We start from the raw sequence: 18,497 nt of genomic DNA, 5'->3' as shown, positions 1-18,497 counted from the left end.
GACTAGTAAACTACTAAGAAGTTTAAGCATACAATGTTGTGTGATAAATGTAGGATTTATGTTCACTGCTCTTGACATGGATGACACTGCTCTTCGTAAAAAAAAGGTGAATGTAAATAAATGGAGAAATAAATAAATAAAACGACAAATAAATAAATAAATATAGAAAAAAAGAAAGAAATGAGGAACTGTGCAGTCTACTTATAATGGTTATTCCTATTTTTGAAAATGTCATCTAGCAGCACTTACATTTGTAGCATAATAATTTTATAGTGTATAATTTGGTGTGTGTGTGTGTGTGTGTGTGTGTGTGTGGACAGAGTGAAAGCCCAGCGTTTTGTTTGCGTGTTTGTTTATCTGAAAGGATGCACATTGTATCAATTTACACTTGAGCTTTAGAGACGCCGCAGGCTGCCAGCTCTCAGAAGTTGGGAGAATTAATTAGGTTTTTTTTTCCCTCTTCGTATTACGACTTATTGAGTAATCTATGAGGAGAGAGACAGAGAGGGAGAGAGAGAGACAGGCGTGTGTGGAGACAGGCTCGTACCCTGAGGCTCTGTGCTTTTACACACTGCAGTCCTGGCAGCGGTTATCTACACGACACACAGCTCATCAAAGTCACATGGAGACTGAGGGAGAGGGAGTGAGAGAGACTGCAGGAGGTAGGGAGTGTGTGAAGTGTGTGTGATAGCCACGAGGTGCTCGTCTTCCTCCCTCTCCACCAGCAGGAGATGAACCAGATAAAACCTGCTATCAGATTGAGACTCTGGATGCTATCGATTTCTGTTTTTTTTTTACCCATGTGAATATCCCAAGGTGACGAGGTGTGTGTGATCAGATCTCGGAAGAACGGGATCATCTCACTGCCCCAAGGTCAAACAACTTCTCCTCGGCCTTCTCAGGGAACTCGCACAGTCGCTGGTTACTTACTGTAGATTTGTCTTTGTTTAACACTAACAGTAATGCTCTAGCTTTGGAGGATTTCTTACACACCAAGCATAAAGCTCATCTGTTTATGCATAAAGTATTCACCCCCTTCTACCTATGGATCGAGATGGTTGGACTTTTAAAACTGTGCTCTTGGCCACTGGATATTTTTGGTTGCTGGACTGTTTCTAAAACTCAGCACTGACATCTAGGGGGTAAAACACTCCCACCATCATCGTCATCTAACGCCACCAGACACACACTAGGCTGTTTAAAAGCAAAGGAGAAAATATAGCACTGCTTCAAGCTTCAGGCTTCAGGCTTCAGGCTATGCCCCAAATAATGGTCCCAAAACCAAGATCCAGTCGATCATTTCAATCTTACCAAAGGATTTCATTTGAAAGATAACCTGTTAAGGTTCAGCCAGGGTCACAACAAGGTCATTTATTTCTTTTTGAAATTTTAAGAGAAAGAAGTAAGATATATGATAAAAGACATACCAAAAAAGTTCTTCAAGGGTTCTTGGTCTTATAGAGGTTTGTTTTCATGGATGGATGAGGTTGAGGGGGGGATGCATGTTGCTTTAAAAAAGCATTTATTACTTCTAAGAGAGTCTTTTTTATTGAGTTGAGTTGACAAAGAAGCTAAAAAAGTGCCTCAAAGAACCATATTTGCGGAACGACTCTTTGTGGAACCAGAAATAGTTCTTCTTTGGCATCGCTCTGAAGAACCATTTTCTGGGTCTGGTTTGCATTTTTATTTCTCAATGATTGATTATCTGTTTTATGCATCAAGTCGGTGATCTGTGAGTGGGAGTGCTTCTGTAATAGAAAGAGTTTCAAGTCAAGCTGGTCTACTACCACATCATCATCATCATCATCATCATCATTATCATCATCAAATGAAGCCTGAAAGAACACTAATTGAAAGGAAAAAGGGCTTTTCAGCTCCCAATATGGTTTTCCTTGAACCTTATGCAATAGAAAAGCACTCAGTTGGAAAGTTTAAAGGGTTTGTGTAGCCTATAGCATTGCCGGTTTCATCCAGACCTCAGGTATCATGTTCTCGCAGTGTCTGGGAGGGTTCTTCCTGGGAAAATCAGGCCGTGTACCCTGAATAAATAACTTTTCCTAGGGTTTTTGTAATTTCCCTGCCTTACAATCCAAAACTAGAAAAAAAAAACATATAAGTGCATATTTGTTAACTTCATGTCTACATTTTTTAAAGGAATCGGTTCAATCCAAGCTTCAAATAACTGTCAACTAAATCTGACCCCCAATCTATCCTGGTCCCCTCCTTCTCACAAATGACACCCAGGGCTAGACAGAGGCTACTTGCTAATCTGTTTCAATCAGGAAACATTAAAACCCTCCGTGTGGTCACATGACACTCCGCACATCTGTCCACATGTCCACAACTGGTCACTGCGTGGTTCTCCAGTGTACTGTATTTAAATCCGTGGAATACTCATGCACCGTATGTGTGTGTACATGTGTGTGAGGAGGGCTATCTGCTGATAGAATTAACATGCGGAAATGGCTAACCGATGTGCCTCGAGTGTTTCCCATTTCCTAAAGAAGCATTTGTCGAGTATTAAAAATAATGCGTTTCCTCCAGAGCATCAAGGCGTCTCGGATGTCCACGCTGTGTGTTTTCCCCCCACCAGAGGCTATTTTGTGGTGTGTGTGTGTGTGCACAGGTTGTGTGAGTGTGTGTCTAAGCAACTCCATGATGGACTAATTGGTTTAGCAGGCAGGGAGGCCAAAGGGCAGCGAGCGTAGCCGATTCAACACGAACCTGATGTGAGGAGAAAGAGAGAGATCATGTGTGGCATCTTTCCATCCTCTCTCTCTCTCTCTCTCTCTCGGTCGCTCTCTCTCAGGGCCCCACATAAACCTTTTAAATATATTGTGCAGGTTACAGATTTACCATCTTGTTTACAGAACAGACACAGCACCCTGAGACTGTCTCCTAAACACTATCCCTCATTTTGTTTTGTCTACATCCCAGTATCGCCTTCAGCTTCTTTCATACCATGCTCTATGATTCCGCACTTGCACTAATATCATTGATTTTTTTCTTCTTTGCTTCATCAGACAATCACATCATGGTAACATTTCCATCTTTTTTTTTTTACTCTCACACAATTATTATTTTATTTGTCCCTTAAATTTTTGTTTTACCTCTAAGGATAGTGCTGAACCGACAAAAACGTCATGGACGGAGACCACTTTAACGCTTGGGACTAAACAGCTGTGTGTCCATAAGAAAACCACTTGTTAGTGAGACTCATCAGGAAAAAGGCTTCAGTTTGTTAGGGAGCGTAAAGATTGGACTGTGGAGCGATGGAAAAAGCTCGTGTGGTCTGATGTGTCCAGATTGAGCCTCTTCCAGAGCGATGGGCGCATCAGGGAAACGCTTGAAGCAACATCATGCATAGTGACCACCGTCCAAGCTCATGTGTCAATAAAATGATCAGGTCGTCACCTGATGTACTGAATGTCCAGGTTATCACATCTATGGAGTTTTTCTTCCTTGATGGACGGCCATATCGCAGGACTCAGAGTGTAAAGAGTGTTTTAGGAGCATGAGGAATCATTTTCAGACATGAACTGGACACTAAAGGTGATTGAATGAAATCTGGGAGTGTGTATTTTGCTTTTGTTTTTGCAACCACCTTTATGTGCATTTGAACCCTTTATGTAATCTATGTAGCTTTATTACAACATCTGATCTTACAAATTAATTCATTTATTTAAAAGAGAGGATTATATATATAAAGTGATCGTGAAGACATAAGGCAGATTGGGTTTATTGTTTGTTTGTTTGTTTGTTTGTTTTGTTTATTTCATACAAAAGCCCAAAGAAACACAAACTCCAGCCCTAAAAACCTCACCATCATTTGAACTTCGCAAATTTGCAAGAATCCTTTTATATAAATAAATGCAGGTTCGAATTCAAACACATTACATTCCCTTTAAAACACATTTTTTTTAATTTTATGTGCTAGTATATATTTCTTTTTATATGTTACATTTAAAAATTTTTTTTAAACAAAAAACCCATATTTTTACTTTCAAATTGTTTCTTAAATGTATTTTTCTCTCATTCCTTTATATGCAAAGTGAAACAGCTGAGGATTTGGGGTCTGTTGTATAAAGCGTAGTGTAATTTGTTCGTAAAACAAAAAGGCACGCTCGCGACCGGGGGCTTGGCTGGATCTCTCTCGACTCGTTATTATTCATGAGCAGGGGATTGTGGGATGCCTGGAGGGTGGGATTAGGTTTTCCCTCAGCGCTTGTTGAGTGTCAGGCCTCTGGGCAGTGAGCTAGTCGCTGATGTCCTGGCTGACGCCCATGCCCTGGCTTTTTCAGCGCTCTTTTACTCCCAATAAATCTCTCAAAGAATCTCCAGGATGAGATTGGATGTGTGTGTATTTTGTGCTGATGGATAAACCTCTAAACCAGTCCTTAAACATACAGTAGAGCAATGTCAAAGCGCATGCAATTCATCACGTTGCTGTTTTTCCTGAAAGGTTTCGTATATAATATGTCGGACTAACTCAGACAGAAAGGTTTTAAGCATCCTTTGCATTGTTCCTCTGTGTCTCTGCAGGTGATGAGCATCCTGAGCAACCCCAACGCCGTCCCCTCTCAGCCGCAGCACGACTTCTCCATCTCGCCGCTCCACAGCAGCCTGGACGCCTCCGGATCTATCTCAGCCAGCTGCAGCCAGCGCTCAGACCCCATCAAGGGTGTGGAGAGCCTGGCCTCGTCCCAATCCTACTGCCCACCGACTTACAGCGCAACCAGCTACAGCGTGGACCCGGTCACAGCTGGGTACCAGTATAGCCAGTACGGCCAGAGTGAGTACCGCTACACAACCATCATCTTACCGTTTCTATAGTAACAGATAACGAGACTGGAAACTTTCTAAGGTGTAAGAGGAAGGAAACACATCTTGTCTGCTTGACAACAGAGTATTGTGCCTCGTCTCAATCACTTTAAACGTGTTGCAGTAATAAAGAACCCTGATCCAATCTAGAACCTCAGATAAGCTGCACAGTTCCTTAAAGAGCAATCACCTTGACTTTCTACCACCGGACAAAAATAATTAGGTTGTTTAGGAGTGGTGGAAGTGGTGACCATGTCGATCGATTGCTGTCTCTCTCTCTCTTTTTCTCTCTCGTCCCCCTTCGTGACCCTTGTGGTCAGAGGAACACACACACACACATGCTCCTGATAAAGACCCTGCATGTCCCGGAGCTGTGCGCTTAGTCACACCCCGATCTGCTAGGTTGGGAAGCAGCACTTGGACTCTTCAAAGCCCGGCAAATACCCCCAGGGGGTCAGTGTCCTTTTAGGCACCTCTCTCACCTTCCCTCTCTCACTCACACACACACACACACACACACACTGCAAGGCAGGAAAGGACTGATTGATTGAATTAACATAATCAGTGGCTGGTGTTGACACTGAGGCCAAACTACAGCGCTTCTGCTTTTTGCCTCAGTGCGTGATGCCAGATCAGTGTGTATATGTGTGTGTGTGTGTGTGTGCGCGCGTAGGTGTGATGTTGGATCGATGGGAAGGTGCAGGATCAGTAGGAGGCGAGCTGACGAGTGAGTGTCAGGTTAATTATCAGAGAGATTGAGCGACGTGAGCTGCTTAATGACTGCAGAATGAATGGAAGGGTTTTGATGAGGAGCGTGTGAGGCATGAAATCTGAGATGCCAAGCATAATAAAGAGTGGCACGTGCACACACACACACACACACACACGCACACACACACACACACACACACTCAAATAAGTGAGAGCTATGCCTGTGTGGGAATAATGCTGATCTCTGATTGGTCATTGGGAAACAATGCTGATCTCTGATTGGTTGTAGGGGAAAATACCTCTCATTGATTGGTTGTTGGGAACACGAGGTTAAAACTCATCAAATAGAGACTCAATTGACAGGTAAATCACCAAATCTAGAGAGCAACACTAATGTGAAGTATCTGCACAGTTAAGAATCTTAGAATCAGACAGGACAGTTTTTTTTTTCCAGCATTGTGATTGGCTCTTTTATTATAAAAGGGCAGGACTTACGCAATACAGCAGTATATCTGTAATATACTCATTAAGGTAACAGTAGAATTAGAATAATACAACAACTTATGTTTGTGTGTGTGATTTTTTTTAGGTGCTGTCGACTACCTGGCTAAAAATGTCAGTCTGTCCACTCAGAGGAGGATGAAGCTGGGCGATCACTCCGCAGTACTCGGGCTGCTGCAGGTGGAGACAGGACAGGCCTACTGATCATCACACACACACACACACACACCAGCATCCGGCTCTGCTTGGAATTCTGTAACACTTGTGTGTGTGTGTGTGTAAGAGATAGTGAGACTTCCACTTTGATGTCCCTGGTGTTTAAACGAGAAAGCAGTCGAAGGCTATATTTCTGACTGTGTCTCCTCCTGTAAATATTCACCTGTAAAATCAAATGTCATAAAAGAAATGTTTCCTTTTTATTAGTAATCTTCTGAGAATGATCATTCTCCTCTTCCTTGTTGTTGTGATTGATTAACGACCTTTTTTGCTTTTTTGCTCGCAAACACAATACAGGCCAGATCTCATGCAAAAAAAAAAAAAAAAAAAAACACATCACGTTGTTTAATTCTAATTTTAATGATGATAATGATGATGACTTTTTTTCTTTTTTTTTTTTTTTTACAAAAAATCTATAAGCACTAATCCCTTCATTCCTTCATCCTCTCTGAATTTACGTTTCTCAGACCTTAACATTCCTTTCCTGTTTGCCGTTTTGAAATGGTGATGTGATATGGTGTGTGCTGCCATCATTTCCTTTCTCCCTGCGAGTGTGTGTATGTCCTGAGTGAGTTGAGCTTTCGCATTTCACTTTACATTCCCGAAGAGCTCGGGAAGTCTGACTGTTCTCATGGGAATTCACATCATCACTCATGAGACTAATGTTCTCTTGGGGAAAAGGATTTGGGGGATAGTTCTGTGGACAATTAAAAAGTCTTGAGATCCATCCGTAAACTTTTAAAATTAAAGACTTATATCAGATAAAATATGCATCTTAGAAGTAAAAATGAGGTTTTAGGAGAAACATGAGGAACAGGGGTTTGTAGAACCCTATTTCACCCCCTCAAGGCAACAGTTCCTATTCATAGCAACAACTCCATTGAATTTACGCCAAATCTTAGACATATTTACATGAATTTCAGACATTCTTAGTGTTTTGTTCTTGTGCAGGCGAGCACATGGGCCTCCAGAAGTGAGTGTAAAATCAACATTAGCAACTAGACTAAAAAAAAAACCCAACAAAAACAAAAAAATAGGGGAGGGGGGGGGGGTGATAAGATAAAAAGATAGTACATCTTTGTTTCTGTTACTTACTTGATAAGTTGAAAAAATGTTAAAGCCTCTATGAGGTTAAGAAATCCCGCCTTCTGTGTTATGATTGGATACAAGAATTGAATCTCAACAGTGATTGGTTACATTCCTAAAACATAAAGGAAGGACTTAAATGGTCGTTTTTTTTATTATTATTATTATTAAACCTAAGAGTCAATCAAAACCATATTTATGTATCATTAAGTGATTTGAAATTATAATGATATCTTAATTGATAAATTCTATGATTGGTTTTAGCACAATTTAGCTAACTTTTTTTTAAATCTGAGTAGGTCAAAATCATGCTTAATTGTCCTTGTATACTTTTTTTTAATTTTCTTTCATTTCATGTAGCAGCATTGTAGAGTCTTCTTGTTAACTTAAGATTTTACACAGACTGGTGGAGGTCCGCTCGCACTTCTTTGTTTCCAATAGAGCAATTAATCCCAGATTTTAACGGTCTTAGATATTTGAAATCAAGGCATCAAGACATATAATGAAATCAAAAATTCTCAAAAATTTACCTTTCCTCATGTAGGAACATCGGACTGTTCGATATCTTTAAGGCTGCATTGACTTTATCACCCTGAAGTGGCGCAAATCAGTTTTTTTTCCCCCCTAATGTAATACAGAGTAGATTTTTTCAGGGCTGTCTGACATTGATATCAGTGTTTCAGATTTGAATATGATTTGTTATCTTATCTGGTCATGTGACTTGAATGAGAACAGTCAGAACAGAATTCATGTGACTTTTTGCCTCTGAGCATGCATAGCACACTGACATCATTAGTCAGCACCGGCAGCACTGGGATTTCGTATCAGCACTAGCAACAGCTAAAGTGAGGCTTCTGGCTTTCTTTCTTCTTCTGGACCTCAACAAATACAGAGAACAAATTGCTCATTGTCCTCCAGAGCAAACCCCCAAGCAGATTTGTATTTAAATGGCACAAATATGTTTTAACCTGGAGGGTGTGAGCCAAAAACGTATTAATGTGAGCATGCATTCTGTTGCAGAGGACTAACACGTCGATATTAGAGTCAGAGAAAAGTTGCTTTATGAATGTTAACCGTCATGACATGCAAATATGATCTGAACAAGAAAATTCAATTTGAACAATTGTAATGTGAACATAGTTTATGCTTGTGCTGTTCGTTTCTCATGCGCTCTGAATCGCTCAGACTGCACACCTTTCCACAAATCGCTAAATAGTATCGGTCATCAGCACAACATCACATCCTCGTTCTTCAATCCCTTATGCCACATTTAAACAGTTCCACAATTCCAAATCTTTGACCTTATATATTCCATTGTTGCCCATGAAGGAAATTGTACAATAAACCATGCAGATTGTATTGTTTGTTTATAAAGAGTATGTTTTATACTAAACCAAAAAAAGTGAGAAAGATGTTTGATAGTAGATGAAACAAGGGATTTTTTTTTGTCCTTGTCTTTTTGTTTTACTTTTTTTGCTTTCCTTTGCTTTTTAATTATATAATTGTATAATTTTACAAAATACAGTACTTTTCAGTCTGTTTTTTTCTGTTCTTATCTTTTGTTTCTGTGATGATGCTGTGATGAAATTGGTATAAAATGAAAACGCATTCCACAAATTCCCCCCCAAAACTCTGACTTGTATACAGTACAGGTTAGATTTGACTCTTTCTAACAACTTACAACCACTGACAACAAACAGACGCCGATGATAAAAAAGACTATTTCAGTTTGCAGATGTGAAGTTTCTCCTTTGTTGGATTGTTGTTGGATTTCCTCTATCTACTCGGTGCTAGTGAGGCTTCAGCGCTGACGAACTCCTCATGAAGCCTCGAGACACTGCGAGTAGTTGTTGAACATTTAGATGATTCCTTTGACCCCTTGATTGTGTACATTTTTATAAATAACAAGAGAACCGACTCTTAGCATAGACCATCCGTGGCTAACGTGCGTTAATCGACATTTGGATATTAAAAGTGTATCTATTCTCTCCTGAACCCCTGAAACCTTAAAACTGATCACTTAGAATTTGTGTTTATGCTTTCTTCCATTTCTGTTTAGCGTGTGTGTATATGTGTGTGGGTGCGCGAGTGTGTGTATCATGGTATAATTTATTCTGCTGTATGATGTAGTAGATTAGTGTGAAACTTGTACTTGGTATTTACTACTTTGGTGTCTTTCCTGTAACACTGGCGTAAATGTTACTGATTAAAGATCTAAAGCTGGAAAAAAAAAAAACTTTTGTATATCATGTTTTTTTTTTATAAACATTTTTAAGGAAAGATTGGTATTGATCTATAGGAAAGAATCTATACATAACATCAGCTTTTTTTTTGGTAAGGTTTTGCACAATCGCAACAAAATATTTTTAAGGTGTAACATATCTTTAATTGTACTGATTTCACATCAAATTTTACATTTCAGCCAAACCAGAATAAAACATTTCAGCGAGGTTCACATAACGTTACTGAGTTACAATAAAAAAAAAATTGAAATCAAAGTTCAAAATCAAAACATCAAGGTAACATGCTCTTCTATGTGACAATGTCAGTTAGAACACATGTTCTCTCTAGTGCAGATGTCAAGCTCCACTCATGCTTGCTGTTGCACTGACACACTCCTATGGCATTAAAGCAAAATACTATGTAAAGGGACGAAAACGCCAACTATTTGGTAAGTCTAAGATGACTACTTAAAAATAGCTCTATGTTGTGATACAAAGGTCTGGTGCCATCATGTGGCAGGGCTTCAGTCCAGAAGCTGTGATAGTAATTTATAGCTGGTAACGCCAAAGTTGCATGGCAGTCCCCTGGGCCCTGTGTGCTTTTGGACTTTGGTGCCGAAAGGGAGTTAATTTTTTTCCCCCACAATTCCTATTTAGGTTCTGTTTGCCATGGCCTTGCTGTAGGTCTCTGTAGGTTTCTGTAGCCACTTGGCAGGGTGCTATTGCCTATTAATATAACTATGAAAATATACAGTGAACATACAGCAGATCTCCAAGATCTAAAAAAATATATTATATAATTAATATTATTATATATTAAATTATAAAATTATTATATAAATAATTCAACCCATGCTGACATAATATAGTTCACTACAAGTCAACCTGACACACTCTGACACACCCTACTTTGCCATGGTCTTACCATATGACTACCCGACTTAGCACAATTTGTGAAACCATAATGATTTCTATCAACAAATGTGAAAGTAGAAAATGCATTTAAGCAAAAGTAATTCCATTTAATAAATAATTATAATAATAAATAATGTTTTAATAATATTTAGATGTTAATTTGAGATTTCCAGCCAAAAGTATGTTACAGAGGAATATCTTTACAGACCACTTTTTAGACAAAAAAAAACATCATAAAGTCTCTTGGTGTTTTACCTGAAAGCAGCAAATTCTCCAAGATAATCATCATTACACTGACCTAATTTATTACTGTTTACTGCCATTTATATAATTTTGTTTGTTTGTTTTTAAAGGATAATATAGTGTTCTTTAAAAAAAAAAAGGATGGTTACAAACAACCTTGTATGAAGAAAATGATTTGCCAGATTGGAATGAGTGTGTCTAATGGTTGCGTCTGATGGTAAACAGCAGCTGGTGGGATAGCATGAGTATTGTACCTCTCACACACTCCTGCACACCCACCCTGGAGCTCCTAACCAGCAAATGTCAGCCTTTTAACCTTCCTCTGGAATTCACCACTGTGGTAGTCAGTTCTGGACCAAGGCCTGGAAGATAGTGAAAAACAACTGATGCTACTTTCTGTTGTTGTCAGGAAAATGCTTTAGCTTTCTGAAGTCCAACACAGAGAAAATAAGGAGCTTCTCCTTCTGTCACTAAGCCTGGACAAAAACTTGGACTGATATCCTAGATTGGTCACACAAAATCCACACCCCATTGTTTGTTCCTGATAATGCAGGAAAATCCTGAGGAGAGATCAGAGCAGAACTCTCAGAAAGAAAGTAGAGGAAAGCTCTGAGGACAACTCGGAGAAAACCTTATGGAGAGCTCTGAGAAGAACCCAGATTAGAGCTTTGAGATGAACCCTAAGGAAACCCTAAGGAGAACTCTAAAGGAAACCCTGAGAAACTGCCCTAAGGAGATCTCTAAGGAGAACTCTAAGGAAAACCATGAGAAGAGCTCTGAGGAGCACCCCAGCTCTCCATTCTCCAGCCATGTGATTTGCAGCATATTCTCCTGGTGACAAACATCATTAAAGATCCACAGCATCCATAGAGAAACATGAATGGATTATTTTGCAATTGTTCTGATGGTTGAATGCAAAAGTTGTATATCCACAAAAATCACAAAACACAGAAGGAGAACTTTCATCATATAAATACTCTCCTTAATTGCTGGTTTTAAAATAATTGGCACCCCAACTCTAAAGTTTGACGAGCCTGTTCCTGTAATGTCCAATTACAGGACGTTTAAACATTTTAAATGTAGGCCTACTGTTAATCACTGGCACCTTCTTTGCCTTCATTAGTAGCATCTTCTCAATGTTTGTTTCTTAATGGCCCTGATCATGTTTAATACATATAAAAAAATATGAAAAATCTAGAAAAAACTAACTTTATAAGTAATTTACATAATAAACAGAAATAAATAAACACTTTTAAATACATTTATTGATGTTTTTCTAACTGTTAAAAATCATATTTTTGTATATTTATTCTTTCTTTTACACTATGTGGTGAAGTGTAAAAATGTGTTAAGAATCTGTTAAAATTATTCAGGTCAATCAAGTGTGTGTATGCATGCGTGTGTGTACTGTATGCGTGTGCAAGCCATTCATATGATGGTTATCGTTCTCCAATTTTACGTTCAAAAGTTCTCCACCTCTCCTGTCTTTCCTGGTCCTCCTCTTGGTGGCTGCATCCCAATCCACCGTGCACCTCTGCTTTCTGGCTGCCTCCTCTTCTCTGCTTTGATGCTGTAATTGATTGACTATAGGATGACGGATAAACAGAACCCACAAGAGCCAATTCCTCTCGCTTCTCCTGGAAAGGTTCTGATAGTAAATAAAACTCCACACGGTGCTTTGCACTTAGACGTAGGACCAGTGAAGGTATGGAGGTGCCATGGTGGCTTAACCCCAGGACAATTTCTCATTGGTTGTGTCTCGTGTACTTTTCATAATGTGCTTGTCTGGATGGAGATGAAAGTCCTGAGGTCCAGTGATATGTGTGTGAGAAACGGGAATGCCGGTGGGCCTCTTACTCTCCTGGAAGCATGCAGGGTGGGGAATGTGTGAGGTGAGAAAGAGGGGCTTGATTTGGATCTAATTCAGTTGAAAAGTAAAAAAAAAATAGAGCGAATAATTGAGAAGGGCCAGACATGGTGAAGGAGACGACACTGCAGAACCTGACTCACTCAGACCTCAGAGTGAAGTTTAATCAAGTTCAATAAAGTGTTTATTTGCAAGATGGCTTGGTTTGAACTTTTACAGATAAAAGCAAGGTGTAAAGGAGCGGCAGTCAATTTATATTAATAAGTAAATAAAACAAAGTGAAGAAAGTTTCCAAAGAACTTTCTGTACTTTATCATTGTTATATTAATTTTACATAGACATGTACATAGAATGAAAGCATCATTAATAATGATTAGCTTTTGTGTGTTTTTGCTTTTGCTAATGCGTTTTTGGGTTGCTTGTACATCAGGGTTGTTGTTTTTTATTTGCATTATAACATTGATGGAAGGAGTCTCTGTAAGCTTCTTCTGTAGCATCTTAATGACAGCCAAGGTTTCACTTATGTGCAGTGACGAGCTGCTTCTTTTTCGAAAGAATAAACAGTTAAAGAGTAAGTTGTTGTGGTGTAAGAGAAATAAAATGCTCACGTTTGGTAACACTAACTCTGCGTTGCCTATAACATCATTTCCCCACAATGCAGTGCTGCGTTTGTTCTTCAGCGAGGCTTATGTGTTTTAAGTCTACACTCCGCTGCATCCTGCCTTTACGGTCGTCACGGCGATAGCACTTACGGCTGGCTGTAATTCCTTAAATCCTGTAATTATTCCAGGATATACAAAGGACCTGCGCCACTCCGAGTCCTGAGTAAGCTGAGATTTCACTCTCACGTCTGGAAGCATTTCTTTTACTGCTTAATACGGCTAAAATGTGGATTTGATCATATACTAAAGGAATTTTGGGATTAGGATTGTCCCAGGTTCTTGGTTCTGAAGGTGCGTTCGTCATTCAAGGTGGGAGGGAAAAAAAATCCTTTTCATTTACACACAGACACACACTCACACACACGCACACACACCTGTCTCTAGTCTGTAGATAAGACAAACTTGTAAATCAGACAAACGTTCAGCTGAGATAAGAATCACTGTGAAGCCGTTTCTGATTTGCATATAAAATCTCAGCTCAGCTCTCAGACTAATTAATATTAATAAGTGAAATAGAAATGAGCCACTCTGAGAGAGCGAGTGAGAGAGAGAAAGAGAGAGAGAGAGAGAGAGAGAGAGAGACCCTGAGTGAGTGAAGAACAAACCCAGGGTTTTGTACATAAGCCCTTTCTGAATGGAAGTGAGCTCTTAACACGCGTGACGCCTAGCCATAGACCGCCATACACGCAGACAATTTTTCTAGATAATAGCCTATCACGCAGGATACGATTTAAATTAAAAAATGCAATTTTCACCTTGAAATGAACAAATGATTACAATTTCTATACAAATTAAGGCATCCAGGCTGCGCCTCAGAACTGTGCCGGGGCCATGAAACTCAACATAATTGCCATGAAATACATTTTCAAATATTTGTATTTTGTCCAGTGCTTTTAAAACATGGCCACTTCTTGGCTTCTGTGGGTTTCTGATCTCACCTCCTGGAAAAGAGAGCAAGAGTGGGTGTGTGTGTGTGTGCGACAGAGTAAGAGAGAGAGAGAGAGAGAGAGAGAGAGAAATAACAAAATAAAATAATATAAAGAGTGAAAATCATCAGAGATAAAAAAAAAAGAGCCCTTGAATGGGTGAGATAAAAAATTGTGAAGGAGAAAAGGAAGAAAACACACACACACAGACACACACACACACACACACAGAGTAAATCAGCGTGGTACAGCTCTCTAACCCCTGCAGCTATCTGTAAAAGCCAAATTACAGCCCCTTATCAGGAGAATCATATCTAACAGTTACCTGTGATAGATTCCCTCATCCGAACCCCTCTCTCTCTCTCTCTCTCCCTCCCTGAGTACAATCTTTCATTTCTAGAGCTTAAAGTTTTATAAGTTTTGGACGTTTTTGGTACACTATTTTTGAACAGGGATGCAAACCCGTCGAACTGTAAGCCTTAGACTTGGGCCAACCCGTGACCCGGAGCCCATAGCGTACGCATCACCTTACAACTAAATACAGTGTCGTGCAAAACTGATTATATGAACTTTTTCCATTATTTTGTCACGTTACAACCCCAAGCAGAAATGTATTTTATTCTGACAGAGCTTGAGCTATTTTGCAAAGAAGAGTGGACAAAAAATTTCTCGCTGTGGATGTGCAAAGCTGGTAGAGGTATGGAAGTACAGTACAACAGGGGCAAAATTCTCCAGCGCATCATGGCATGTTGAATTACATGAAGTGGACAGAAACGTGCTGCAATAAGCATTTTTCTGCATTGCAAATTGGTCAGAATGGGGGGAAAAATCCTTACAGAATTTACAATGCTTGATTGCGATTTATTGTGGCTGTATATCTCAAATGATAATGTAGCATTTAAAATTCAATGCAAAAATACTGGCCTGGCTAAACTGCGGTTCAAAATTATTTTCAAGTGTTTAAATGCCATCTTCCTCATTTTTCAACCTCACAAATTAAAGTCGATCACAAATTGAAGGTAATCAAATTCAGGCAGTAAAAAAAACTTCCGAGCAGCAGAATAAACGCTGTTGTGCGGCTCTGTTACCGTTACCGGAGAGGGGTCATAATACAAAAATATTTCACTTTCTAGTGTCTTGTGAAACCTTTACTGCGCTTTCTTTAATTAATGTTAAATACAGTTTAAATCACAATAGCGGTATACAGTGAGAGACACTTATTCTGACACTTTTCTCACAGAGAACTGAGGAAGATAACAGGTGCTAAGGTAACAGGTAAAGAGACGGCACGGAAATTAATGTCACCTGGTGATGGAACTCGAATTTTAACGGTTTTTATTTACGTTTGAATTTTTGAAACTCCTTTTTGAAAAAGATTAAATTTTTTTCTGCTAATTGTTAATTGCTCTTGAGAGTTTATAGCATCTGATACCAAAGCTGTTGTGCCTGTTGTGCTTTTTTTCACACTAAATCATATCGGATGGGACCAGAACCAAACCGAATGATGTTCCTGAGCTGAGGAATAATGAAACATTAGTGAATCAAATCCTTACTTGTTTAATGGTATTGATGTACGGTTGTGAGATGGAGAGAGAGAGAGTCACCCAGTACTTAATGGTTTACTGGAGAACCCCACAAGTTCCAAACTAAACTCAAAAATAAAATTTAAATTGTTTTCCTACTGAATATCACACTTATGGAAAGCTTTTCAGATTACCTTGATGTGGCATAAATCATTACAGGATCGAGAAGGTCGTACATTAAGACCTACTTATTGTTAATAAATGTAATGTAAAATCAGGAGGAATGCAAGATGAGGTTTGTGACCCGCAACAAGGCCACACTTACTCCTTTCAAAAGAGAGGTGTTGTTATAAAGATCAAACAAAGTCAAATAAAACAAAAATACATTTGTAAGCTAAATAGAATTTTTTTTTTCTAAAAATTAATTAAAACCTGTGTGTGTGTGTAGCAGCTTGGGTACAAATTTATGTCGAGCTTCCATTTGCAGATACACAACAGTAGATTAAGTGCAAAAGAATCATGGTTTAATGCACCTTTAAAGTCAACTTTGCTGAAAAGTAAACACTAATTAATTAATAAATACTTCAGTATAAAATTAGTATTAACTTTATTACTGATAATCCACTTGAGAAACACTGTTTATTGTTCAGAACACAAACTAAAGAGTATTATGATGTACATTCTGACATACATCTTTAGCAACTCAAAAATTAAACCTTCTGAACAGTCATTTTTCATAAAATTGGTCTAATATGTAGAAAACTAACAAATAAAGATTATTATCATAGCAGCCGATCTTGAGAACTCGGACAAAAACACGTCCAGCACATAATAGTTTTTCTGTAAAATTCAGAAATAATAAATATTTTGATTATGGTCAATTTTATAAGCTAAATCAAATCAGCGTAACAAAACAAATAAATAATTTTTATTTTATACAGTATCGCCACTAAATCTGAGAAACACTTTGACCAGAACAAGGATTCACATTTTTTTGCTAATATATATATATATATATATATATATATATATATATATATATATATATATATATTTTAGTAAAAAAAAAAAAATGCATTTTAAGAGTATTAAATATGCAATTTTTGCAAAAACAAACTGGCTTCAACATACGTTTCAGAAGTTATCTAGCATAACATCAGACATCAACACTGCCAGGAAATTCATCTGACGGTAGTGACTTATTGTCTGACAGTGTTGACAAATACATCCAAAGTAGGTTTTATTTCACTACCTGAAATACATTTTAAATAAATTTTAGCAAAACATTAGTTTTTGTTAATTACCTGTTGATATGAATGTAATGTTTTTGCCGAATCTGATTGCTGTTAATTGCTTTTTAAAGGGCACACATACACACACCTACACACTATAGGCAATTTGGAATACCAATTAGCCTAATCTGAATGTCTTTGGACTGTGGGAGGAAACCGGAGTACCAGGAGGAAAGACATCTTAAGCACTGGGAGAATATGCAAACTCCATGCACACAGACCTTAAAACGGAAATTGAACCCAGACCCTGGATGTGCAAAGCAACAGTGATAACCCACCATGTTACCTAAATCACAATTTGGTAGTTTTAAAAATATGAAAGCTGAATTCGAAAAAGAATTTTGATGCTAAAATTTGTTTACATAAAAAATGTTTTGAAGATGAGAAAATTGATTCCATAATGTTGAATGCTGCATAAATGTTTCAATAAATTTTCTAATAAAAAGATCTCTTTTCGTATAACTTACATGACGGCTCTGCCCGCATGCAGACCCTGACTTCTGCATGCTACTATTACCTGCGAATAGTGTGTTTGGGTCAACACGTTGCCACTCCTCATGCTGCTCCAATGTTCTAGCAGCCTTTACTTCTAACTGTTTTATGCGCCATCACTGTAGAGGCTCTGCAGTCTGATCTGGGGTTTCAGTAACTATGAGCTTAGCCTGATCAGTCAATGAGAAATACCTGTGACACGATCACAGTGTGACGTAATACTTGATGATGATGATGATGCCTACCGTTACTTGGCGTACGCCTGTAACATGCTCACGGCATGACTGAAAAGCTGAGAAAAACAGTAGCATGTGACTACTTGTGCAAAGGTGAAAAGGTGCTGAACAATTTTTAAAATAATTAGTAATAATTAGACAGTTAAAAAAAAGACAAAACCTGTTTTTTAAAATAATAATAATAATAATAATAATAATAATAATAATAATAATAATTTAAATACATATTGTAACCCTTTAAGCTCAGAGAATTTAAGCCATCATATGTTTACCTGTTTTTTAAATGAACATACAGTATATTACAGTATATAGAGCTCAGGATAGAGTGACATCCTTTTTTTTTCTGCACAAAATTGGTTGGTCCCAAGCCCAAATAAAATGAGAGGGTTGCATCAGGAAGGGCATCCGGCATAAAACCTGTGCCAAGTTGTTGTGTGGATCTGATGGCCTTCTGCAGCAACCTTTTGATGAGGGAGCAGCTGAAAGACTAACAACAACAGGCAATATGATGAACTGAATTTTAGATTATTTTAACCAACTTCCAAAACATGAAGAAAAATTCTAAACTGGGTCGCATATGCAAAAGGAATAGCACAGATACCTAAACCGTGTGGTTTTTATTGTTGTTTTCAGGTTGTTTTTACAGCCAGGAAATAATAAAAATTTATGAAATATGAGATTTCTAGGCAGTGTTAATTTTTGCGAGAATATTTTCATATTCTGGTAGTGGTAAAATTAATCCTTCATAAAAGTAATGATCATTTTTTGTTCTAACTGACATATC

General features: G+C 38.3%; 1 protein-coding gene across 2 annotated transcripts in view; it reads left to right on the top strand.

Annotated features, from left to right (window-relative positions):
- pax7a (paired box 7a) overlaps positions 1 to 6,256 on the top strand; it is a 52,041-nt gene extending 45,785 nt beyond the window's left edge. For both annotated transcript variants that reach the window (XM_053483878.1, XM_053483877.1), the window contains exons 8-9: positions 4,543 to 4,792; positions 6,122 to 6,256. In XM_053483878.1, coding sequence (XP_053339853.1) covers positions 4,543 to 4,792; positions 6,122 to 6,237 — 366 coding nt within the window. In that variant the 3' untranslated portion in view covers positions 6,238 to 6,256. The remainder of the gene's footprint in view (positions 1 to 4,542; positions 4,793 to 6,121) is intronic.
- Positions 6,257 to 18,497: the final 12,241 nt, after the last annotated feature.

Source organism: Clarias gariepinus, chromosome 23 (assembly GCF_024256425.1).
Source record: "Clarias gariepinus isolate MV-2021 ecotype Netherlands chromosome 23, CGAR_prim_01v2, whole genome shotgun sequence".
Lineage (NCBI taxonomy): Eukaryota > Metazoa > Chordata > Actinopteri > Siluriformes > Clariidae > Clarias > Clarias gariepinus.
The sequence above is the reverse complement of the archived record's forward strand: the minus strand, read 5'-3'. Positions and strand labels throughout refer to the sequence as shown.